Source organism: Lepidochelys olivacea (assembly GCF_965140295.1).
Source record: "Lepidochelys olivacea isolate rLepOli2 genome assembly, chromosome: 8".
In the NCBI taxonomy this organism is placed as follows: domain Eukaryota; kingdom Metazoa; phylum Chordata; order Testudines; family Cheloniidae; genus Lepidochelys; species Lepidochelys olivacea.
In genome coordinates, this window is record NC_140418.1 from 64,094,334 (window position 1) to 64,121,812 (window position 27,479).

Consider the following 27,479-nt stretch of genomic DNA (forward strand, 5'->3'; position numbering starts at 1 on the left):
CAACTACTTTTGCTTAGTGCAAACCTGGGCAGGATTTGAATAATGTTCCATTATCAAGCCTGTCTAGTCCAAAGCCTAGAAAAACTGCAACATCCAAACTTTCTGATCCTTCCAAGGTTCATTAGTTTATCAATTGAGGCAGTTAAACAGCTAATGTGTTTTTATGCACATAAAATCAATTTCACTTCTCTAAGTTCACCCAGGCATTTTGAAAGCTGTCCATGCTGGGGGAGATTTTCAAAGGCACAAACCGGAGTTAGGCATCCAGCTCCCACTGAGTCTTTGAAAGTCTCACCCATAACTTCCCATTGGAATGCCTAATGCATTATCCTTCTCTACTCCTGTCTATTGCTTGCACATGGTTTAAGAGATCAGGCATAACTCGGTATATGAATATCTATTCCTGTTTCAGTTTTGGAAATTTTACGTTAAATAGCACAATAAGTGCCGTTCCTTTGATAGATCAACTACAAATGGCTTTGATAAGCCTTAAGATTTTTTTTTTTAAAAAAGGCTTCCCACATTCAAAGATCCGATCAAACCAAGGGTTTTTTCCTAAACTGAATTTAAATTTACAAAATAAAAAGTAAGATCATGAGACAGCCACAAATTTGACAAAATTTCCAGAAAAACCCAGATAGTTTATCTTCCATTATCTTTGAATCTGAAAGACAAGCAGAATACTGCATTTTCATGCTGTTAAAATCAGCTCAAATCTAGAGCAACAACCACTCCTGCAAGAAATATTGAAATGCAAGCAACATTAGGACAAAGGAACTTTAAATTTTTAATATCAAAGAATTACACACAGGACTGAGTTATTCTACATTTACAATGCCTTATAGCAGAGAGATTTTTCCCTTAAAAAAAAAATTTACTTTAAAAGACTTCCACCTAAAATAGCAACCTATTACAGACCATACTAAAAACACAGTATTTCATGTAACAGTTGCAAAATATTGCCAAATTATTATTTTTTTTACTTTGCTCTTTTTTATATAAAAAGAGAACATTTTAAAATGAACGAAATACTTTGTTATGGGAGACTTCAAACAATTTAAAAATATTGTTACCTTTAATGCACCAGAACCATCATCAAAATATAGAGAAAGGACAGTTATGGATTTTATCAAAGTGTCTGCCCCCCCCTTTTTTTTAGCAGTAATAATACTTATGCATGTTAACTTGTTAAAGAAGAGGCCCATGATGACATGACCTAGATACTCCTGATCTTATAAACAAGGTCAAAGATGACCGCAATCATAAGGATATATATTATGGAAATTGATCTTGAATTGCTTTTGTTACTATTATGCAGATATCCATGAATGGATTCCCCATCCCCAACCCAAGAAGGAAAAAAGCTCTAATTTGCAACTATATTCTCACAGTTCACGTCTGCTTTACATGAAAGTTCTACCTTCGGGGGGGAGGGAAAAAAAGAGGGGGGGGTTAATTCATTCCCTGTCTACATAATAATGAATTTTATACCTGATCAAAACATATTATGAAGAAGTTATTGACTTGTTCTGAAGCATTATGTTTTGGATATTGGAACAAGTGACCTGTCTGTCTGTTCCCAATGTTTCTCACCAGGATTGTTCACTACAGTGTATCAGTTTTCTTTACACTTTGTCTTTTGTTTCTGAGACATGATTCATCTTTAAAAATAAAATGATGCAAATTAAAAGTAAAATCATATTTTATCTTCAAAGTACACCACAATATAAGCCAAGCTATACCACTATCACTACTACTGCTGTTGTTCAGAATAAGGACAGCCTTGGAAAACGATACTACTGTAAAAAAAAAAAGTAGCAACGCTCAGGAAGAATTTCTTAAAAAAACAGACTCCAACGAGAAACTGCTGAATTGGAATTAATTTGCAAAACGGGATACAATTAACTTAGGCTTGAATAAAGACTGGGAGTGGATGCGTCATTACACAAAGTAAAACTATTCCCCCCCCCCGTTCCTCAGACGTACTTATGAACTGCTGGAAATGGCCTACCTTGATTATCACTACAAAAGGTTCCCCCCCCCACTCTCCTGCTGGTAATAGCTCACCCTACCTGATCACTCTCGTTACAGTGTGTACAGAAACACCCATTGTTTCATGTTCTCATGTATGTATATAAATCTCCCCACTGTGTTTTCCACTGAATGCATCCGATGAAGTGAGCTGTAGCTCACGAAAGCTTATGCTCAAATAAATTTGTTTGTCTCTAAGGTACCACAAGTCCTCCTTTTCTTTTTGTGGATACAGATTAACACGGCTGCTACTCTGAAACCATTCAAAGATATGATATCCTGGAATAACCAGTGACCCGATAAATACAAGCAAAAAAAAAAAATCAAAAGGTTTTTTTGAAAGGTATATGCAATATGTAAACAGAACACAGATGCAGTAATTTTTGCAGAACTACACAAGAGTTTAAGATTTAAAGAAAATTTCACAAAAACCCTTTCAGATAGACAAGGAGTACTTGTGGCACCTTAGAGACTAACCAATTTATTTGAGCATAAGCTTTCGTGAGCTACAGCTCACTTCATCGGATGCATATGCCTATGCTCAAATAAATTGGTTAGTCTCTAAGGTGCCACAAGTACTCCTTTTCTTTTTGTGAATACAGACTAACATGGCTGTTACTCTGAAACCTTTTAGACAGAAGAGCACAAACGAAGGTTCAATTTTTCTTCCACAGCTGTTTTTGTGGGAAGAAAAACAAACAACTTTTAAATATTTGGCACTGATCACAATGTGACATTTTAAAGAGAGACCCACTTCCTCCTTCAGCTTTAAATGGTGAGATCACATGCAAATTCACTATACCCATAAGGGCATAAGAACCAAAACTCAGCACATAAAAAAAACCCCAAAAGCTATACTATTTAATAATTTAGCACTTTTATGTAAGTTTTCCTACATAAATTATTTTTCCCTTCAGGCAACGACTGAGCCTGACCAGCAGGTAAAGATGCAAACTAGTTTGGTTAACTGTAAAACTGCACTGATAAAAATGTTGGCCTAAGAGTTCAAGATTGTAGTGATTTGGGGTACCCAACTTAAACACCTTTAAAGTGGCTCCAGTTGAGCACCCAAAAATCACTAGGCACTTTTGAAAATATTCGCTTTAATATGGTCTTTAATAATTAATCAACTAGAGTGATCAGCCAATGTATAAATAGGCACAATCATGACAGACTTAAAAAGAACATTAAGTAATATATGCCCCAACTTCAATCTCAACATTTAAATAATGTGAAGTGTGTTCCAGACTGATTGGATTTAAAAAAACAAAACAACAGAACTTAACCACCAATATTTTTATACCACTGTTTAATTGCAATCCTCTCCACACTCACTGCAGAGGAAGAAAGTCAGTAAAGAATGCAAAGGTAGAATGTCAGTCTCAGAACTGTGCCGAGAGCATTGATGTCAGTTTCTCTCTGACAGTATGAACATAAACTTTGGAAAGGTATACAGAGGGGTAAAAACTCCAGTGCTTGTCAACTTGAAAGGTACAAACTAAATAGTACTTTTGTGCACTGGAGCGTAAGTATGGTGGTGATTTAAAAATTTTTTTTGCAGAGGACAAGCAGGAAGCGCAGTACTTGACAGTGTCCTTTTAGAAGATGGCATTCAATGGGCTGAATATTGTTGTATAATCTTAATTAGTACTCATCTTTTTACCTGACATATATACAGCATCTCAGTATGAACATTCCCAGAGTATTTCTCTCATCTTGCTTTGTACATATAAACACAACAGTTAAACATACACTTGGTCCTACTATAGGAACTGAATTTTAAAGATCTGTAAGTCTAGGACTTCTATTGTGCTTCTTTGGACAAGTCCTTATTTAAATAATGATACATTTAAATTCTATGCATGCTAGTACTATTCAACTGCTAACAGAAGTCTTTGGTGCACTTAGATGAGAATCAGTTAGACTGAAAAGCTTCTACACATGACCAAACACCCAGGTCTGGCCCCAATCCTGCAAAGCACTCAAACACCTCACAGAAAGTGATTAGCATTTTACAAGACAGGGCCATTAAGAGTTTGTAGCAGTAGGATGCTGACATTTTTTCAGAGCCTATTATGCTCCTACCATATGCAGAAGTTTAATAACTCACTGTGGCAAATGAATTTCCAGTTTCATAATTTAGAAATTGGATACAAAAAATTTACAATAATAATAAAAGTGAGAAAACCAGGTTTTTATGGGAAGTAGGGAAAGTTTAGTCTAAAATGTAATCTCTAATGAGACATAATTGAGAAACAAGTATGATTCTATGTATTTCCTTTGGCACACGATTGACTGAGCCTACAACAAGGAAAGGATTATTTCGGGAATGAGGTTAGAAGTAGAGCCCTGTGCGAACACAAAGTCTGTATGCGCATCTAATCTGCAATCCACAAAAATGATCTGCAGATGTCCATGGACTTGCAGGGCTCTACTTAGAAGAGAATTTGAGGGATTTAATAATTTAAATTATTCTAGATAGTGGATTTGATTTGGTTCCACATTAGAAAAACAGTAAGGAAACAGTAAAAGAATAGTTAAAGGCATTACATGTTCTAATCTTCCTTCCTCTTCCTAATTATTTGTCACCTACATATAATGTATATCACATAAGGTGAAAAAACAAATGACTTCCTTTCACTTTCTTTTCCAGAAGCCAGCTGAAGTTTTATAATTACTGATTTCATTAATCTTTTAACAAATTTAAGCAAATTACTTTTCTGAAAAGAGCTTTTTAAATTACTTTACATATCAGTATTGTAGAAATGGGCATACCAGTAAGGGCTTCAGCTTGGTTTGATTCTGTGCTCATAAACAAGGATGAAGTAGTCCAGTCTTTTATTACTGCCTGAGGGTTACAGTATATTACCACCACCTCTTTCAACCTTTCAAGGCCCAAATGTTGGAAACTTTATAGAAGACTGAACCAAGGTTAAGAGAGCACAAGTACTTTTTATATTCTCAGATTCATAATTCCACTCTTCAGATATGAATTACAGTAAAAAAATGTAACCAGGTTCATCTGGGATTAAGTTACATTTTGTTTTAAGGTGAGGGATCATTAAGAGGTTTAGTTTCATGGTTTTTCCGATTGTGACCCTAATGAATTCGACATAACCCTTAAACCTTCTAGTATATTTTCCATTATCCACAGAAAGGTTTATTTGGAAAGTGAGATGCAGACATATGAACAATTATTTTTATTAATGGCCAGGTATGGGATTAAAGTTTGCTGCAGCTAGTATTCTTAAAAGATATTTGAGAACCTATTTTCAAAAGACCTGCTATAAGATTTTTAAAAGCCTTTAAAACCACAAGAAACACTATAAATATACATTAAAATGTGTCTTAATGTTCATATATGTAAACAAATCTATTTTTTCCTTGCACTTAACAAAACTGTTCAGAAGACTAGAAGTCCAAATGAACTACAAAACTTAATAGCCATATTAGCCTTCTGGTGGCTAATGGCTTAGTAAGTTAGGTGGAATGTTAGGGGTCCAATCATGAATGTTCATTATTTGACATATTCTGTACAGTTGGAGCTGTATCAAGCCCTAATAAAGTTCCAAGGTAAGATTGGTCTCTAGGATCCAACATTTGCTCAGGTCTGACAGGATGTACTATATTTGCAGGCTGGGGAGTGAGAGTATATTTTTCCAGAAATGCCAAATCTGTTCGTTGATAATCTGGCTGCTGTGCCTGTGGGGGAAGAATACCATGAGACTGGGGTGAGAGAGTAGTGTTATGTTGTACTAGATCAGCTTGAGGTTCCCGCATCTGAACTGGTACCAGTGTTACTGGCACACATACTTCTGCTGGTACATTCTGTAGCATAGGTTTGACTTCCGTTTCGTAAACTTCAGGCTGATCCATGTATGGTTTAGACTCAATTTGGAAAACTTTGTCATCAGGGGTGTACTGTACTGGCAAGGAGATTACTTTTTCTTCAGAAGTGGTTACTGTTTCTTCTGCAGCCTTTGTTCCATGCACATGGTCAATATGGTATTTCAACTTGTCTTTTCGTTTAAATGTTGCATTGCAATGCTGGCAGTTAAAAGGTCGAGCATCTGAATGAATAACCATGTGTTTTGTTAATGTCTTCTTAATTCTAAAGGATTGGCTACAAATTTGACATTTGTATGGTTTCTCACCTATAGAAGAAAAGGAGTCAGCATTAATAGATAAAATGTGAAGTCAAGTATCACTGTGTAGAAATCATATGGTTGGGGATGGGGGTGCTATATTATATAATAAACACGGTTCTCAAGTAGCTGTACTGGAAAAATATGTTTGGCATCTGAGAAAACAATTCACTAAGTGAAAACAGAAAAGTTAATTTTGAAATGATATCAGTATAGCATTCTCGTCAAATCCAACTAGTTCGGATTTCTGCCAAGGGCACATGAAGGGGACCAGTCAATAAACCTAACAACATTCACGTTATTGTACTATTGTTAAAGAAGCTCAAATTTGCATTTTTTTTTTTTAGGTCCTTCTAGTGAACAATTACTTTCTTGCACAGAATGAAGAGCTGAGTATTAAGACACTTTCCCCTGGATAGTTGGGTTCCAAATCCTGATTTAGGTTACAAACTGAAATTAAGTATTCCCTAGATCTCCAGACCGAGCAGAAGGTATGAGTAAATTTGGTAAAAATACACAATGCGCATCAGTAGAACACATGCGAATCCAGAAGCTCCTTTGCCTGGAGAAGTCTAAAAAGAACTAACTACTACATTCAGAGGGCAGTATTCACACTCAGAAAAGGATGGCATACAACAAGCAGTAGGGAGCTCAGTTCATGCTCTATCTTGCTACTGCTGCCCTAAAGCGTCATAAAGCCTGAAGTGTTAGAAGAATTCTGGTCAGTCCTGTGGTAATTTATCATCTCCCGTCACACCAAGGTGGCAGTAACACAGAGTGATAGATAAAGTTTTACCTGAATGTGTCCTAAAATGCATTTCCAAACTTGATTTCCCTTTAAAAACTTTCTTGCAGACTTCACACTGATGAAATGTTGCTTTATATCTGCAAAGAAGAAAATATGTTTATATTAGAAGATCAGGTTTTTCCAAAAAGTCTCAAATATGTACACAGCCTTTAAAGATTCCACAAATTGCAGAAGAGAGTCACATATTTCTGTATTTCTCCCTCTACATTTATATTACAATATAACACATAACTGGAGAGGACAGGCAATTCCTTTAGGCATCCACTTGTCAGAGGGCCATCTAGATTTTCTATATTTAATCTTGTTCTCTGCAAAATGAGTAGTCTAGTACTTTGTATTCAGACAGCAAATCCCTTTAAAACTTCCCATCTGAAACCGAAATGTGCCCTGAAGAGGATACTTCAGATCAACATCCAGAGTTGGTCTTCAGTTTAGCAGCAAGTTATGCTACAAAACAAGCTTAAGACTGGCTTATGTTCCTTTCCTCCCAAGAGGAAACAAGTGACAATGAAACATGTTGACTGAGGCAGTGGATTTAAGTATTGACAAAATAAAAGCTAAACAACCCTGTAATTGATTTTATGCATTTCTGTTAGCCAAGATTTACAGTAAATTATTCAAAATATGAATATTAAAAGCAAATGTCTTTATCCTGAAACCTAGTTCTGGATAGTTCCATCTTAAAGTATAAGGACTTTGGGAGAGCTCACAGACTACTGAACTGATTTTTTGCAATTCAGTCATTTGCCCAGTTTGTACAGGATAATTAGATTACATTATTGTAGAAAACAGGCTACCAGCAAAATTACAGATTGATAGAAGAACTGAATTTGATCACTTTTAAAGCTTAAGGTTATTCAGTCTAACTATGGTATAAAAAAGGTCTTGTTTGGATTGCCAAGATGGCTATGATTTCCACATGGCTATTTCAAAACACAGATTTTGGCACTGGCTTTAGGTCACCTAAGGACCTTGACATAACGGAATTAGGGAGAAAGGCAAAACTAACATTTCACATATTATCAGAATAATTTATGAAAATTTGTCCAACTTCGTTTACAATATGGAAATGTTTATATTTTTAAACTTTAAAAAATACCTACTTTTGCCACACTTTCTCTCCTAGATGAACACTTTTGTAATGGACAGTTAGGTGATCTCTGCGGCCAAAACACTTTCCACACTCCTCACACTGATGTGCTTTTTCACCTTTAAAAGGAGACCAATAACAAATATAAATTAAGTTGTAACAAGAACTCAAGTTTCAGAAAAAGTACAACCATGTTTAGTACAAAGCCTCCAAACAACAAAAGCTCTTCCATATCTCAAAAGGATTTTCTATTACCCAAAGCAATGACTTCATGACCTTGGGCTGATCCAAGCAGACATGTAGTTTTTACCCATCTCTTCTGTGATGTTGCCCCCCATAATGCTTTATAGAAAAATGCTTATGAATGTAAATATGACATAACTGGAATATGTTTTATGCTAGATATGCCATGTAACATATCTCTGCAAAGGTTATGATCTACTCAATATATTCATCCTATTTACATATGTATCGTTTTTGTATTCAAAGTTATGAATATTGGCTATGTACTTGTTTGATTTTAAGTAACCCCGGTGAACCAGTTAGTCAGCTTCTTGAGAACAGACTATTCTCAGTAAGTGCCCAGTCAAGAAACACTTAAGCAAACAATGAACTTTGAGAGATGCCAATCCACATCTGAGCTTTCCTGGGAATGTAGCTCAACCTGTAAAGTTCTGAGTCATGAATGGACATATGACTTGTCCACGTAACTCCAAAACTCCATCTTGCAGCTGGATTCCCCATAAAAGAGGAGGGAGTTGCCACCCACAAGAGAAAGTCTATATAAAGTCCTGGGAGATCCCTCCATTTTGTCTTCAGCTGGCTCTAGAGAGAGCGCCTCTCCACCCCCAAAGTATACCTGAAAGAAACTGGAACAAAGGACAGTAACCACAGGGGGGTGAGTGATTGCTGGACTCAGACTACAAGGAGGCAGTCTGTAAAAGAAAGCTTACTGGAACATCTCTGAGGGTGAGATTTCATCTGTAATCACTTTCCTACTGTATTAGCCTTAGACTTGCACGTTTTATTTTATTTTGCTTGGTAATTCACTTTGTTCTGTCTGTTATTACTTGGAACCACTTAAATCCTACTTTTCGTATTTAATAAAAATCACTTTTTACTTATTAACCCAGAGTATGTATTAATATCTGGGGGGGGGGGGCAAACAGCTGTGCATATCTCTCAGTGTTACAGAGGGCAGACAATTTATGAGTTTACCTTGTATAAGCTTTATACAGGGTAAAACAGATTTATTTGGGGTTTGGACCCCATTGGGAGTTGCGTATCTGAGTGCTGGAGACAGGAACACTTCTTAAGCTGTTTTCAGTTAAGCCTGCGTCTGTGTTTGTAGCAGGCTGGCATGTCTAGCACAACCAGGCAGGGCACTGAAATCCCAAGCCGCCAGGGAAAACGGGCTCAGAGGTAGTCTCAGCACAACAGGTGGCAGTCCCAAAGGGGTTTCTGTGATCCAACCCGTCACATCTTCATTTTTGGTTCCTCATTCCCTGGTCTCTTCTTCCTCCTGTATGGTTAGCTAATCTTCATGGCTGGGGGACATTACCCCATGCTGCCACAGAGAGAAGAGGAGGGAGAGGCAAGAGAATGACTGAAAGTTCACCCTCTTTCGTGAGACTTGAAATTTCACCTTTAACAATCCAAGCTCCAAAAGCCTTGAAAAAGCCTGAATTTGGGAGTAAATGTAGGACTGCTGTCTCTTGCACTGCCAGTTCAGCGATCAAATTTAAGAACTTAGTGCTACATCCAAATGTTAATCTTTTTTCAAGTTACCTTTTATCTTTTATGTTGTTTAAAAGTCTGGATGTTTCTTTTGAGTCATCTTGAGATCTTTCACAAAGTGGCAGAATATTTCTTCTCATGTAAGTAGAGGGAGTTTGGACAGTCAAAGTAAGTAACTTTCTGGAGGAAAAAAGGCAAATAGAGTAGAAAAGGGGATTTTTTTTGGGGGGGGGTGATCTGAGTTTTCAAAGATTTCTTTGTTTTATAGCGGGTGTTAGGGTTTCAAACACTAAATAAGCGGTTTTATTCAAACAAGGGCTCGCAAAGTTTAGTCGTTGATCACTTTCATATCTTCACACTGTTTTGGAAAGTAATTTCCATCCTCTGGGGAATCTTATACTCCCTTAGGAGTCTGTTCTGGAAGAAAGAAATCTCCAATGGTTCCAATCTTTCTTTTCCTCTACAGATCTAATCCATTTGCCTCAAGATGCAAAATAGCTGGGGGAAAGGGGAGTGGTTTAAAACATTTCTATTCTTCCACCTGCTTTGCTGTGCTCAGAGTTGATTCTCCCCATATGTAGGATTTCCTAACTACCAATCCACAATGGGGAACTTTAGAAACCCAGACAGTTCAAGTGTCATTTTCCCATATTTATACTCTATATTAAAGTGATCAGGATGCAAACTTAGACAGAGATTGTGTGAATGACAGCTTAGTTTGTGTTATGGTGTTAATATTTCCAACAGCTGCTATTAGAAAAGAAATCTTAACTCAAAAAAATCCTCTTCTATCACATTTGCTTTTTAAAATAAATAAATAAAATAAATAAAATGTTACACCTTTTGACTGTCCCTCAGCTCTCTGTATTAACAGAGAGGAAACATTCTACTCTTAAACTTTGCAAGTGTTTGAAGAGATAAATAAATCCGTCCATAGGACACTGAAAGTAACATTTGTAATAGGCTTAAATACCACTCCTATTAAAACCTTTAAAAAGTATAAAGCATCCAAAATTAATGTTTTGCTCACTCTTACTTACTTTGATCAAACTTCCAAAGATATAGCCTACCTGAGTGTATTTTTTTGTGTTTTGTTAGATGGTCATGCCGAATAAACGTTTTCCCACATTCTTCACATTCATACCTCTTGTCATTATGGTGAACTCGTAGATGAAGTCTATATTAATAGACAGAGAAATTTATGTCACTGTTCAAGTTTAACATGTTTATAGTTATTAATGTGATTATAAAAATAGCATTTTCCTCAACAGATCTGCATGCAGAACTAGTACAGCTGTAGGATATGAAGCTGGATTCCTTTCTGGCTCACTCAACTAAATAACTTCCAGTTGCAGAATCATTTACTGTTCTTAAATGAGCCAGAAAGATGACAGCTCTACTTTCAAATCCCAAATTAAATTTGCAGTGCTTGTAATATCTTTTTCTTCTTTACTTGTAAAGCTACGCAAACTTGATATAGAAGTCACTGAGAACTCAGGATGTCTTTTTAAAATATAGCTTCACCTTAACGAACATGGAAACTGCAGTACATTACTTGCCATGGTTTGCCCCCCCAAACAGCACTTACTCAAAATTTGCAGAAGGTCTGGAAGAAGTCAACTTCAATATTATTTGTATTACAGTTGAGGAAAAGAACAACGCAAACATTTTGTTTCTTGCAGTTTGTCATTGAAACTGATATATTTCATATGTGAAAGGGATTCTGTCATGTACTTTAAGACCCAAATTTAGATTAAAATAAAAAAGGATTTTTCACACCAATATCAATCTAAATTCCCCAAATTTCTTTAAGTTAAAAAACAATTTTGAAAATCGTTGTTTACTCATATTGGAAACCCAAATCAAACATCATCAACATAATTCTTCATGGTGTGCAGGCAAAAGGGGGAGAGAGAGACAGAGAGAGATCTATCTATATCACCATCTAGAATGTGGTAGCTTAATCTCTTTAAACAGAATCAGAATCTGCTTCATTACCTGTAGGAACTTCCATGACGAAAACTCTGCCCACAAATACTACAAAGATGAGGCTTCTCCCCACTATGAATTCTCAAATGTTCTTTCAAAGTTGTTCTGGGTTAAAAAAAAAAAAAAAGCAATGTTTTAGGAACTTAGTGTTACTACTACTTTAAAGTGTAGACAGAATAAATGTTCTCTGATCTTGATGCATCACTTTAGGTAAACAGAGGATTAAATACTCAAGTATTTGTATTAAATTATATAGAATATGAACAAATAAAGGTCCTGAATTTCATTCATCATGTCTAATCTTCTCTCCACAGGTTTCTTCTGGAAACAAGATACTCTTAAAGGGACACATATCAAAGCACATAAGGAATGCATGTTTATACAAAAAAAAAAAGTGATTTTTACTAATATTTTCTATATTGTCCCCACTGTTATTGGCAATTTGTGTCTTAATGGTGGCTTATCCCTCCCCAGTACAACTTCTTTTTCAGCCTGATCCTAAGATATTCGTTCACTGCATGCACCCAAAAATTCTGGATTTGTATATCACTGAAATCACTGGAACCTCTCTTTGCTTCTTTTTGCTTACATGAAGACAAGAAAATTCCATGCAAAAAAGTTACTGCAAATCTATAGTTTAAAGTCAAAAGAGAAAAATCAAAATTATAGTCCTCACTGCAAGCCTAATTCAGCATAGTGCGTATGTTCACATATGCACTAATGTGAAAGTACGCAGCCCTGCCAATTTCCTTTTTTCTTTTTCTAATTCTCTTCCTGTGACTGTGACCAGTCAACAAAGGAAACTGATTGACTATACAACTGAAACGGTGAAATTTACTATTCACAAAGTGCTGTCAAATATATAAGCTGTCTGAAAGAAAAAAATCTCTAGTTTCTTTTAATTAGTAATTCTAGATGTTACCAGTAATAGTTAAAATATTTTCAGTTAGAAGTACTGTGATTTTTAAGTTTGCTATTGAAACCAGTAACTCCAAATATATTTACTTCTGTGCACATATACAACTACACTAAAAATCTATAAACCTAAGCTAATGCAAAGTTGTTTTATTTACCAACAGCTTGTGTTACAAGCTAAAAATGAGTTACAGGGAATTGAAAATTTTGCTGGGCTTTTGTGCCTTATGTACAAATATTACAACAAGCCAGTACATGTTCTATTTAAATGTGCACGTGCCCTTCCATTCTATAATTTTAAGCAGCACTGATGTTCCACTTCTTGTGTTCTGCTTGACTGCTTTAACAGAACTAGTCCCACTTGGGGCCAAATCCTCTTCCAACAGTACTCAGTGGGAGCGGTCAGCGATTTGGAATGAGTCCACAGGGAACATATATAAGCTCAGAAATTTTCGATGTATGATATCTTAAGACGTGTGGAACATCTCAGCCCCAATGACTAAAAGCAGAGATGATTTTGTCAAACCAAGAAATTAATAAAAGTTACCTTCTCCAAAAAGGGGAAAAAAAGTGTACCTTTTTACATGAGACTCAAATATAAACTAATATAAAGTTTAATGTAAGATGTTTCAACCACAGTTTAAAATAAAAAAAGACAGCCTGGTTTAGCTCAGATGCTTTGCACAGCATTGTGAAAGGTTGTTTCATTAAAAAACCCTCATACCAGGTTTCTCATACAATCAGTTAAGCCTTAACCCATGAAGAACAAAAATCCTACTTTTGTACGGATTTATACAGTTTCTATAGGAGCCAACCACTGGCCCAGCTATATTAAAATGCTTGTGTTCTGCATCAAAAGTTAAGCATCTGCCATTCCAGGAACTATATACATGGTAAAGATACATACCCAAAACAATAATGGCAGAAGCTATTACCCAGGTTTTAGAACTTCAAATTGCACATGGCTAGAAATCAGTAAATTTTGCTCCATTTAGGAAATGAAGAGGGGAAAAAAAAAAATGAGTTTGTCCAATCAATTTTCTAAAATCTTTCATGACATTTTCTCTTTTTTGAAGGGGGGCAGGAATGGCAGAAGAGAATATATATATATTTTTAGAAGTTCAGAACTTCTCCAAGTTTCCCCCAGCCACTCCTATAAATTGTTTCTCTCTTTCTTGTTATCATTATCACACTCAGCAATGCACCTGTCACAGAAAAATCTCAGTCCCTCTTCAGTTATGTAGCCAATGAAAGATATTCTTGCAAAATGCAGCAAATTCAAATACGGCCAACCAAATTCCCCAGTAGGTCTTCTATATTTAGTGTTTTGCGGTCAATCACCTCTGTTCTCCACTCTCATATTTAAAATACCATAAATGCATATATTGTTTGTGGTAGAGATACTGCTTCTTTGATACATTGTCTTATTAACCCTCTGAAATTAAACTGATTTTATACCCTCAAAGCTATTTACTTTCTATATTAAAAACTCATGTTATGCCAAGCCTTGATTGAGATATTCCTTCTTACCTTTCTCTGACTGATTTTCCACATATAAAACACACCCATTTTCTCTTCCCCCCGTGAGTACATTCTATATGGCGTTTTAGATTTCTAGTGTCATTGAACTGACGACCACAAATATCACATGGGAAAGGGCCTGAAAGAAAATAACCAGAACTGCTATTAGCTGTGAGTAATTACATTAAGTCACAAACAGATGTATATTTTGGGTCAGTGACCCAAAAACAAAAAAAATATCTTAAGCAACCTACAAGAATAAAAGGCTAGTTTAATGAACTATTATTCTAACATGCCTCACATTTTTTCAGTATGTAAAATTTAAACATTTAATATTTTTTGCCATTTGTGAGTCAATTAAATTTCAGTTTGAGAATCTAATGCTCTGAACTCTTGTACAACTACCATAAAAACATAACCATTTAGTACTAATAGTATACAACCATGATGTGAACCGGCCTGGATTCTTCTAAAACTATTCTAGTGGACAAGAAGGGGTGAATATCAACAAAGGGAAAATTACTTTTTGTAGTGCTAACGAGGCCAATTCAATCAAAGTGGATATTGATATTCACCTCTTCTTGTCAACTGCTGGGAACAGGCCACATCCACCCTAACTGAATTGGCCTCGTTAGCACTGACCCCCACTTGGTTAGGCAATTCCCATCTTTTCATGTGCTGTATAAATATACCTGCTTACTGTATTTTGCACTCCATGCATCTGATTATGTGGGTTATATTCCATGAAAGCTTATGAGCAAATAAATGTGTTAGTCTCTGAGGTGCCACTAGGACCCCTCGTTGTTTTTACTGATACAGACTAACACGGCTACCACTCTGAAACGTCGTATCTCAGCTGCTACGGTATCGGAAAATTAGTACAAGAGACCAAAGTTCATAATAATTTGAATATGTTTAGAAGTTTATATTATTATATCATATCTTTGGATTTTGTTTTATTAAAGTTTCCAGACTCATGGAATATTTCTCCCTCCTAGAGTTATCTATTATTTGTATAAGAGTGCTGCCTATCAGTAAGTGAACTGGCAATACACGTACTTTGTAGGTGATTAACATATCTACACCTTTAATCATAACCAGAATTTCCCAGTCAGCTAGTCCAACATTGGATTGTGTACATGGTACAGTTATTTGGATGCATATGTTTAAAAATATCATTGCAGTTTAATGAAAAAAATCAAAAATTAGTACCAAGCTTTTTTTTAATCTTTCAAAAGCTTTTAAGAAATCTAATAAAATAAAATATTTAAACAGGAGCAAAGGAAAAAAATATCAAACTCTGCACCCATTGGAGAAGACTGTTTTACTTCAAATCTATTGTTTGCATGTCAGAAGGAGGTTTTTATACCAAGATGGAATTTTTCTTGATGCTTCAATCTTGCAAACCGGGATTTAAAGTGCTCTTCACAATAGGTACACTTGAAAGGTTTATCCTGAGTGTGAAGAATCATGTGTTCTTCCAAATGGGGTCTTCGAGCAAAAGATTTCTTACAAATCTAAAATGACAAAATACTTGGTCAAACATTAGCTAGAGACAAACTCAGGAAGTTTCTATTGCCTCTTTAAAAATATATATATATTATGACCAAATAACTTAATTCAAATCTAAGGGCAAGAGACCCCAGTAGTTGTGAAAATTCGAACGTTCAGCTTGCTTATACTTAGGCTTTGCAGAATTAGATTTTTATTTTTTTTTTATAATAATATATATAATTATTTTGAAGTATTTAGATTTTTATCATTTTAAATTTTCACAGTTGCACAAATTATGGGTTTTAAGCATTTAGATTCTTATCAACTTATTTTCACAACTGTGGGAAATTATGGATGGATGTTCGACAATCATTTCATGACAGTAGATGGTGAGACCCAAAAAGTTAAAGTTTTATAAACCATTAAAACACATTGTCAGTCTCACATGTCAATATGTGCTAAGTAAATATCCTTAAATCAACAGTTTTAAATATTTGCTAGTCCATTTGTACCAAGCCTAATTCAGAAGTCAAAATCATTGGATTGTGCCAATGAAGTCTTACTTTGCCTGTCCGTAAACTTCAATCATCAATAGAAATTTTTTTTTTCCTCCATTTGTGTGCATATGGTGAAGTCGCCATTTACTGATAAATAGTCAAATCCTTCTAAGCCTAGTTGTAACTGCTGCTACTCCCATTTTTAGTATTCAGATGTGTCCAGGAATTTATCTAGTATGCTGCATAGCCAAAGAGTGTAAGTGCACCAAGTCCTAATGTTCAAACCCAGACTACTAGTACCGATCAAACATCATCAGGCAGCCGGTATGCATTTAGTGCATCTGAGTGGAGGAGCTATTTCAAACAAGGCCACAACTTTAGGGCCTTACCTCATTCTCTTGTTCAGTTATACGTGATAAAAATCCCATCCCTGCTCCAAAGTCCTTCCTAACAATACTTTCAATGTGCACCGCTTCAGATAAATGAACAATACTCCCATTTTAAAAACTCAGATAACACAAAGGATATTTTCTCTCTCTCTCTAAAGGCAGGGCTTGCAAAATCCACTCACTCATTTGTCCAGGCAAGCATCAAGCTTCCCAAACAAGTGCTCTCAAAATCTAAGTGCTCTTTTTAATTTCACTTTTAGCTATGACTATGGGATTTGTAAAGAGCTGAACGTCTCATCTAAAAGACAGAACCTGCTGTCACATAATGCCCCTTACCATAATATGCACTGCGTCACAACAGACTCAAAGGAAAAACTAATGAACAAACATTTCTGCTTCCTACAGCATCTAGGTGTCTCCCAGCCAACTACTAATCAAGCCCAAACTTGCTTAGTTTTATAAGCCTTAGCAAGGTAGCATGTTATGGCTCGCGATGATATGAACTTCTGGACATACAGCAGAGTTAGTATAGGTACAACCACTGTGTTGTTGACAAAAAATATTTTGTTCCACATCTTGTAAAAACATGATTTGGGGAAAAAAAAAATCTGACTCCATTGACACTTGGGAAATGGGAAAGGGGAGAGAAATCACACGGCCAAAACTTTCATACTAAATTGTTACTTTATTGATACCCAATTTCTTGGGGAAAACTAGAAAAGGCATTTATGGCTTTATATCTAAAGCCAGATTTGGGAGGTCTGCACAATACTTTTAGGACACTTAAAGCTTATATTGGTATCTGATTATTGTTCAATAGGTATCAGCATACAGCCAAATGAGAAAGTATGGGGGTGCGAACTTTGCCCATATTACATTACATATTTTTTTGGTCTTCCCCTGAAGGAGCACCTCCAAGAATATACATTATGGGCAGCGTATGGAGTGTATGATTATGATCAAAGACATCAGAAGCGTACTGCCATTACTTCTTGTCCTGCCTTCAGCGGACATGGAGAAATTTTGGTCACCGTCCTCTTTATAACAGCCTGTAACATATCTGAATACTTATCTGATCCCACTCAGTCTTCTTTTCTCAAAACTAAATATGCCTATTTTTAAAAAAATCTTTTGTCATAGATCAGGTTTTCTAAATCTTTCATCATTTTTGTTACTCTCTCTGGACTCTCTCTAATTTGTCTACGTCTTTCTTTAAGTATGGTGCCCAGAATTGGACACAGCATTCCAGCTGAGGCCTCACCAATGCCAAGTACATACAGCAGGACAATTTCCTCCCATGTCTCACATATGACACTCCTGTTAAGACTCTCCAGAAAGATATTAGCCTTTTTAGAAACTGCACCACATTCTTGACTCATTCAACTTGTGATCCACTCTAAACTCTGGGTCCTTTTCAGCAGTACTACTACCTAGCCAATTATTCCCCATTTTGCAGTTGTACATTTGATTTTTCCTTCCTACACATAGTACTTTGCACTTGTATTTATGTAGATTTCAGAGCAACGCTCCAATTTCTCAAGGTCATTTTGAATTTTAATTCGTGCAACTCCACCCAGCTTGGCGTCATGTGCAAATCTTATAAGCACACACTCTACTCCATTGCCCAAGTAATTAATGAAAATATTGAATAGTACCAGACCCAAGACTGATCTGTGCGGGACCCGACTAGATATACATTCTCCCAGTTTGACAGACAACCACTGCTAACTATTTCAAGTATAGTCTTTCAAACAATTTTGTATCCACCTTATAGTAACTTAATCTACATCACATTTCCCTAGTTTGTGTATGAGAACATCAGTTGGAAGGTGTCAAAACCTTTACTAAAAATCAAGATACATCAAGTTGACAGCTTTCCTCCTATCCACTAGGCCAGTAATCATGTCAAAGAAGGTAATTAGGTTGGTTTGGCAAGATTCGTTCTTGGCAATTCCATGCTGGCTATTCCTTGTGACCCTATCATCATCTAGGTATTTGCAAACTGGGCTAAATTCCTTCCAGGATCTTTCCAGGCATAGAAGTTAAGCTGACTGGTCTATAACTTCCCAGTGTCCTCTTTGTTCCCATTTTTAAAGATAAGATATTCCACTAGTTTCTCACTATTGGCTTTATTTTTGTCTTTTTGCTAGTCATAATATTCAACTCCCATTTAATGTGAAATATATGCAAACATACCTATTTTAATGGCCACAGATATTTTGTAAAATTAAGTCCGGTACTTTCTATACAGCCACAGAGTCTTATGCACACACTAAAATACAGTATTTAATATCAACCTGAAACCACAATATTTAACTTACACAGCTTATTTAGACTTCAGGGTGAATGATGCAATGAAAATACTCATTAAATCATTAAACCAAGTAATTTCTGTATAAACTAATTATAAAAAATCCCGTAGAAAAAACTTCAAGTTTACTTTAAGTCTACCAAAAAATCAATGCTTACATCACATTTCCAGCCTTCACTCTTTGTCTTTTTAATGGAAAGAAATTCTTGTATGTTCTCTGGATGAAACCTAGGAGGAAAGGTCAATGAAAATGAGTAATGTTAGCTATACATTTCTTAACTCCGATGTTATTTATACTAATGCACGTTAGTTAGCATAGCAAGCAGCATTAGCATGCAGCTCTCTTGTCATTTCGAAGTCTATGTATCTCCACATTTGACAAACATTTTTTAAAAACATAGCCTTTGTTCAAATATGCAGTATACGAAATATCTATTGCTTGACATGACAGATTCTGAAGTTATATGCATTCAACCACATACATTAAAATCAGGTCAACAGAGGTATAACTTCAAAAAAATGTATATCTGCCCAAAACCATACCAGGAATATAATTTACAGATGGCCCTGGACAGCTCTACTGTAGAAGTTAAACCCAGTTTACATTCAGCCTCTTCCTTTTCAAATAAATATAGTCTGCTAACATTACCATTTGTATCTTAATGGAAGTTCATCCAGCTTAAGCTGATGCAGGCCTCAACTCTGGCTGTACACCATGAAAGCTAGTCAAACATTACCATTCCAATCCAATCCAGTGAACTGACAAAGCTGTCATCAGCCTGCTGATGACACTGGAATCCTGAAGGCATAGCATATTAAAGAAAATTGACTAAAGAAACTTGCAGTACCACATGCTAGTCCATGGGCCAGATCATTTGTATTACACCACTCTAGAGGTCCTCTTAAATGAATATATCCCTGCCAGGGTCTATAGGTAAATAAAAATACTTCACTGTTAACTGAATTAAGTGCATCTGATAGATCTAAGACTCTGTATGGACATTTGATTTTCATCATTCACCAGGAGGCTATATCATTGCCAACAAAACCAGTGCTGTCCCTGCATCAAGCCCAAACCTAACAACACAGTGAAAGGGATCAAGGAAACAGGAGGACTTTGGATATTATCAGATTTGCCTTGCCAGAAAAAACAACACAATCTTACCTAAAAAGGGAGATAATTACTGAGAGGGTCAACTTTAATAAGTAGCTTTCTTGAGCAAGTTGAAATTTATAGTAGAAAGCTATTGTGATACTATCACTTCACAGTACCCTAATATCTTGTGCGCACACACACAATATATATATATTTATAATTTGTTTCCATTTTCAAAGTGCTGTACAAACATTGACTAACTTATCGTTATAGGGTAGGTGACTTACTACTGTTAATTCTTATGCCTGTTAAAAGAGGTGTCTTTTAAAAAACAATTCTAGAAAGAAACCAAAAGTTAAATAGTTTTCCAATATTTTGTGTTTTTATCTACTACAGCTTTGGGGCTGGAAAATACATTACACAGAAGTGTAACAGACAATCCCACTCATACTTACCTCTTTGCATGTTTTGCTAGAGTCTTTTTGCTTGCATGCAGTTTATTACAATATGGACATTTGTGCTCCTTCTTATGAAATTCTGTTTCATTATTGTGTTTCTTTCTGTGAACTGTCAGGTTAGATTTTGTGGAATAGCGCTGATGACAAATATCACACTCGAAGGGCTTCTCACCTGTGTGCACACGGGTATGGATCTCGAGCTTCCCTAAAAAATAAAGTGTTACTTTAACATAGAACTATCAACTATAGTCAGCTTAAAGACACATACCACCGGGCAAACAAACTAACTTACGTTCATTATCATCTTCAGTACTTTCTTGTTTTTGTTAGAATCTCCACTCAGTGTTTTGAAGCCTAAAACAATATGGGGCCTTACACAGTTCTGATTCACAGCACACAGACCAGGGTGTCCTTGTATAGTACATGCACTAAATGCTTTCAGCCAACCTCCATAAATCTAGGCATATTCAACATACATATGAACAATTATTTTACTGAGTTTCACTGGGTAGCTTATAAGGATTATATAGACAAATCAAATAAAGGTTCCCAAAATACTTTAATCTTCACTATTTTTAAAATGTGTTTTATATTTACTCCACATATGCTGTTACCACATCCTGTATACATGAGCCTACATATTCATCTCTGTAAAGCACTCTCTATCCTCGACTGAGAGATGCATTACTTTTTCTTTTTTAAATAACCCAGTTCACGAAGTACCTCTTTCAAAATAGGGAGCAGTCTGGAAACTTAAAAACAGAGCTTCGTGTAATTTATTTTGGTATAATCAAAGACTAAGAAAGAGAGAGACCCTCATACTTCATCCATGATTGGGTCCCAAGGCATTATAACAATACTAAAATAAAATAAAAATAATAATCTCGCCTTCATTCCTTCTACACCGACTTTCATTCTCATTCATGACTTGGCTAAAATTGGACCCCAATCCTGCACTGTGGGTCTGCACTTGTGGAATCAACTGCAGGGCCTTGGACTGGAAGGGGGTTTATTTCTCTGTAAGAACACCTACACACTACTTTTGGACACTCTATAAACACAAAGAAAGAAGTGTATTGTGGTTATTAAAATCGCCAATGGAAGACAAGCTTTTATTTCTCCTTCCACTCCTCCTCCCATCCCCCCTTTTAAAACACAGAAGTTTCGTGGCTCTAAATTAGAAGAGTGCAAAGAGAAAAAAAAGTTTGACTTTGCACTACCACTCAAAATATTTCATTAAAAAAAAAAAAACAAAACCTAAAACTTCAGACTATTAGGCTCTGTAGTCTGGACTTTCAGTATCAAAAAACCACAGCAACAGTTATCAAATTCAGAGAATTTTCCACAAGTTTCTATTTTAAAAAAGAGAGAGAGAGATGTCTCACCTTTTTTTAATGTTGAATAGTTATTATTATATAATCTGTGACCTTGGACAACTCATTTCACCTCTGCCTCAGTATCCCCATCTGTAAAATGTGGATAATAATACTTACCAGGTTGTTGTTAGGATCAACTAATTAATGTTTGTAAAGTGCTTTGAAGATGAAGAGCACTATATAAAAGCTATCAAGTATCTAGCCAATAATAAAGTTTTGCTACAAGAAAGGTCTGAAACCAAAATGGTTTCCTGCCTTAATGATTAAATTCAAATACCATCAGAGCAAGCTTGTCCATTTCACTATAATATGTCTAAACACATAAATCAGCTTTTTTTTCCCCATATAATGACTATAAATTCTTAGATCTTAGGATGACAAATTTATAGTGGTAGTGTTTTAGTAGTACTAAAAAGGGCCTGATCTCGTGAGATGCTGCTCTCATAACTCCCATGACTTCAGCAATCAGTTGAGGAAGCTCAGTACCTCATAATCAAAGTTTAGAAATACATTAACTATCCCAGCTGAAATGAAAAATACTCATGAAGAAGGAAAAACTCCGAGCCAAATCCATGGGGTCAACGGGACTGCTTATGTGAATAAGGCAGCACGATCTGACCCTCAGTTTAGAAAGATAGTGGGGAAGCTTTGGGTACAGACTGAAGAGCTGTCTTGATACCCTGAGGAACATTTATCACACCTAAACCAGAACTTAATGCGTGATTAAAAGACTTTAACCTGGCTTTGTAAAAGCAGTGTTATTTTATCCCACACCTAAAATTTCAGCCAGCACGTCCCTCAACAAGTGGTATAAAATTAAATTTGACAAAATCTCAATGGATCATGTCTTGTAAGTAAAAATGCAATTAAATAAACTATTACTAGTGATCCACACATGAAAAATTCTGCCTTCAGATCTCAACAAAATTTAAGTTTATTAATGGCAAGACCACTTAATATTGCAATCAGACCTAGTTTAAAAATTTAGAAGTGAGTTTAGTGTTCTTCTGTTTGACATGCAGCCATGTCAAAACATCTTATTAGTTATGATATTTGTACAAGCATACTAGGCTCATTTTGAAAGACAGACCTCATCTATATTTCTTATGAATTAGAACTGTACATGCAAGTGTTTTCATCATCAGGGAGCCACATGCTGGGGAGACCATGTTTTTATCATAAGAAATAATTGCTTCTGTAGCATTTAATATAGTATAACTCTAACAGAAAAGTCAGCTACCTTAATCAGCTAAAGTTGGACAGTTTGGTGGGAAGTCAAGCCCATGTTTCAGATTTCTTACAATTTACCTTCCATTCTACTAATAAGTTACTGCACTCTCTTCAAGCCTCTTCTATATACTAAGAATTGAGACCACGACTGGGGGAAGAGAAAGATTTGTCAGTTGCAGGATTTTAAAAAATAGCACTCTTATTAATTCACTTCCTAATTTTAGTGCTACAGTAATGATAATTGTCTATAAACATAAGAGTCAGAAAGAACTCAGTTTATTTACCACCTGAAAGTACCACCATGTGGTAAAGAGAAAGGAGACGAACTAATTGCTCTTACCTGTTCGATCAAATGTTTTGTCACACTTGGGACACTGCAATAGTTTTTTGCTACTACTCTGAATGATGACTGGAGTTAAACCTTCAGGAATATTTCCTACTGAATCAACTAGCTCAGGACTCATTTCAGTATCATTATGTTCTTTTTTACTTTGCTCTTCACTATCTGAATCTTCATCTGATATTTCTTCTTCCTGACCCTCTTCATCTGCATTGCACTCACTTCCACTATCTTCACATTCATTTTTAACAGACATTTCTCTCTCAGAATGCACTTTATCCAAGTTGCTGTCAGACACATCACTGCTTTCATTATCACTGTTATCAAACTTAGCTGGGCATTTACGGTTCCTTGTAGATCTTCTGGTAGAAAAGTCTGCTTTCTCAACCATTTTTAACCCATGTTTTTTTTCCAGTGGAAGGGATCTGTGAGCTTTAGCCAAGTGGTTTTCTAAGGATTTCTTGTAACAGAAGTTTCGACTGCAAAAAGTGCACTGGTGACTATTTGATAGTTTTCCAGTCAATTCATTGAGAGGTTCAACTGGTACTGGGTTTTCAGTTACCACTTCAGATTGTACGGTGGAAATATTTTCATTATTGAGCAGTCTGACTGCATCTATTATGTCTAAAAATTTAGCTGCTTCCAACACTAAAGGGATTTCATTTTTATACACAAAAAACTCAGATGTGTACAAAAACTCAAGCAAATGCTGAAAAACAGAATGAGTTACATGATCCAGTGTGACAACATCCGTGCTTGGGTTTTTGCTCAAACAAGCATGAAAATAACTACTGCCAACAGCTACAACAACTTTGTGCGCACTAAATTCTTTTCCTTCTACTATGATAAGTAAGTCACAAAAAGATGGTTGTTTGTGTCTATCATCATTTAAATATTTAAGTAGATTTTTATTATACTGCAGTGAACTTAAGAGTTTTCTTTGTTCTGGTGATGGAGGAAGTTCTTGGGAACACTCAAGCTGGCCTGCAATAGCTACTTCAGCAGATTTGGTGACAGTTTCTTGGTCAGAATCTACAAGAATCCCATCAGAAATATTTTTCTCATGGCCAAGATGTATCTTCTCATTTAGATTTCCAGGGAACTTTCTCCTTTTCTTCATTTCAATAGTACAGCTTTAATATCAGAAACTTCATAAGCAGCAGAAAAGATTTATGGTGAAGCCTTAATTCAGTTCTGAATTTTTTTAAAACAGATTGATCAGAATATTTTCATAATCTGTAAAAGAATATTATTAATAATTACACTTGGGACACAACAGTATATAATTTACTGTCTAAAACTATATACAATTTCTACTTACTTCTCTGCATACTTTAAGCATTTACTAAATTATTCAAACCTAGTCTCTTCCCATTCTGGCCTATCATGTAACATTGCTGTATACTGATAAAAGAAATAATGTGACATCTGTTTATCGGGCAGCTGAAGAGTGTGCTCCTATAGTTTGTGAAATGTTCCAAGACAAATGCAACATATCATTCTTAAACAGATTTGCTTTGCTCTTTGAAGCATCTTTTCAGAACCAGAACAAAATTAAAACCAAAACCCATTGAATATTGGCCTTATTAACTGTGCACGTCTCACACTGGTGTTGGCTGGGTAACACTCGCTGAACTCGAAACGGGTGCATTCACGTTGAGGCCAATCAGATATTCTGTGCTCAATACTCCATTCTCCTCTTGACATCCGGACTGGGGAGTTTTGTGCTCCTGCAGAACAGCAGCGCGATACTTCCTGTGCGGCTCGGAGAAGGGATTTCGGGTGGCAGGTCGTTTTGCCTCCAAATGTCAAATCCCCAGCCCCGCACGCCCCTGCTTCGGCTCCGGATGCGGGGAACAACCTCGGGCGTTTGAGAGTCTTTGTCCCCCCCGCGACCAGCTGTGGTCACCGCCGCACGGTCCCCAAGGACAGAGAGGAAGAGGGGCCCTTCACCTCACCCCTAGGGAGCCGAACAGCCCCTCGGCCCCAGGGGAGCGACAGGAGCGCTCCTGCTCCCCGCTCCGGGGCCTGCGGAGGGCCCCCGATTTCCCCTGCCTCGGAACGGGAGCAGAGTCCCCAACCCCACGGAGCCGCCTCCCCGCGCCCCAGCGGGCTGTGGCGCTCACCCGCCCCTCCACACAGGGCGACGGTCCAGCCACGGGGGGCGTAAATCGCTCGCCCCACTGGATCCGCCCGCCAGCCGCAGAGAGGCCGCTCAGCAGCGGTCGCAGCAGCAGCACACACCTGCCCGGCGCTCCGCGCGACTCGCCCGCCGCTGCCTGTCAGCCGCTAAACTCCTCCGCTGCGCTCGCCACCACAGGCACCTCCCCCTCCATTTCCGGGTTCCGGCGCGCCTGTGTCAGACGCAGCCTCGCTCTGAGAAGGAACATCTCGACGCATGCGCAGGTAGTAAGAGCAGCTCTTGTACGTCACTGCGTCGCTGGAGGACGCGGCATCCCCTGTGCGCTGCCCAGCCAGCTTGTGGAGGAGAGCCCCGCCCAGGGAGCAGGGCGGAGCCTGCCTGTCAAAGTGTCTTGTCTCAGGGCGCGCACCTGCTAGGCGTCCCTGGAAGCAAATGTTACAGGTTCACATCCCATGAAGTGAGCTGTAGCTCAGGAAAGCTCATGCTCAAATAAATTGGTTAGTCTCTAAGGTGCCACAAGTACTCCTTTTCTTTTTGCGAATACAGACTAAATTGGCTGCTACTCTGAAAACTTTCCAAAGAGCATCACTGGGACCACCACCCAGGGGCGCTCCCAGGGGCAGCATTTCTCTCTCCAGCACAATAGCTACTGCAAGCAGCGCTGTGTCACTCCCGACATGACCGTTGGCTGTCCAGACACAATCTAGAAATTACACATGCAGTAGCACTGAAATGCAGCCAGTAGGAGGGTGGAAGTGTACCTCACTGGTTCCAGTGAGTGAACAAGTGGCAACAACTGGCACATCACAAGGCAGTAGGGTAAGTGCTTAATTTGTGGCTGGCCTGAGCCCCCAGCACCTCTAGGTTTAGCAGTTCATAACCCCGGCACCTCTGGGCTTGCTGCATCAGTTATGAATGTAAAAAAATTGCTTGAGCCCCAGCACTACTTTCATTACAAGTTAAGCACTGAAAAAAGAAAGGCTATGATACACAATTACAGCTCATCTGACTACCAACTTTGAAGAAGCAGGGACAGATTGAAGTACAGTTTCAGTGCAAAAAAATATTGCCAAGGGAGAGTCCTGTGATAACCTGATGTCTGTGAATAAAGTAAACGTGGCTGTTTCAAGTTGTGCTAGGTATACGGGCACATTCCACACTGAATTACATGCATATGGAGCTCCCACTGTTTTGCACAAAAGTCATACACATGCATCCAAAAGATAGACTTTGACCCATAGTTTGGAAAGTCTGTGTAAATGCAAAGTTATATTGTCCACACCACAGTTGTCCAGAAAAAAATAGTTGAGAACGTTCTTCCTGACAAAGTCAAATATCTTTCAGTAATAATAATACTTTGCCCTTAGGTGCTTTCCACTTGAGGGTTTCAAAGCACTTTACAAAAAGTATTTATGAAATTGTCATTGTTTTAATGCTTTCCAAATGACCAAAAAAAGAAAAAAAAAAGGTAAAAAAGACAACTGTCAGAGATACATGAGACATGTATCCACTTGGGGGTGCAATTTATCAGCATATCAAGGGCTTCTACAGTCCTGTTAATAGTCATTTCATCATTCCACTAAGAACTAGTTCTTAGTGACAATACGCTCTAGAATACTAATTATGCCTTTAAGAAAGCTGCAAATAAATACCGTTACATGAATGGAAATTTGGGCTTTATTCCACAGGATCTTTGTTCTGTAATTATCAATGTGATTTGTAAATGATATCTTTAGTGACTTTTGTTGCTCATAGTTCGCAATCGGTGTTTTTCAAGAATTATTACTGTCAAAAGGTAGGCTAATGCATTGTATTTATCAATAGTATATCCTCTCATTAACCATCATGCTACTTTTATTGTCTCTTTGTACTTTCTTATTTTAAACTCATCTATTTATAATGATTTAAT

The 27,479-nt window shown here is 37.0% G+C and overlaps 1 protein-coding gene across 1 annotated transcript; it reads right to left on the minus strand.

Moving 5' to 3' along the window:
• Positions 1 to 974: 974 nt before the first annotated feature.
• ZBTB41 (zinc finger and BTB domain containing 41) lies at positions 975 to 25,768 on the minus strand. The gene is made up of 11 exons (XM_084637565.1): positions 25,672 to 25,768; positions 23,428 to 24,663; positions 20,479 to 20,686; positions 19,086 to 19,155; positions 15,606 to 15,753; positions 14,246 to 14,375; positions 11,810 to 11,905; positions 10,882 to 10,988; positions 8,088 to 8,193; positions 6,973 to 7,061; positions 975 to 6,185 (listed from the first exon to the last, which is right to left on the minus strand). Exons 2-11 carry the CDS (start codon positions 24,545 to 24,547, stop codon positions 5,536 to 5,538), a joined length of 2,724 nt encoding a protein of 907 aa, XP_084493691.1. The 5' UTR covers positions 24,548 to 24,663; positions 25,672 to 25,768; the 3' UTR covers positions 975 to 5,535.
• Between the last annotated feature and the right edge of the window lie 1,711 nt (positions 25,769 to 27,479).

Excerpts from the sequence above, each read along its gene's own strand:
- ZBTB41 (XM_084637565.1), bottom strand. The coding sequence starts at position 24,547 with ATGAAGAAAAGGAGAAAGTTCCCTGGAAATCTAAATGAGAAGATACAT. Across the intron at positions 14,376-15,605 it reads TCAAGAAAAATTCCATCTTG|GCCCTTTCCCATGTGATATT; the intron begins GTATAAAAACCT and ends ATTTTCTTTCAG. Across the intron at positions 7,062-8,087 it reads GGAGAGAAAGTGTGGCAAAA|ATATAAAGCAACATTTCATC; the intron begins GTAGGTATTTTT and ends TCTTCTTTGCAG.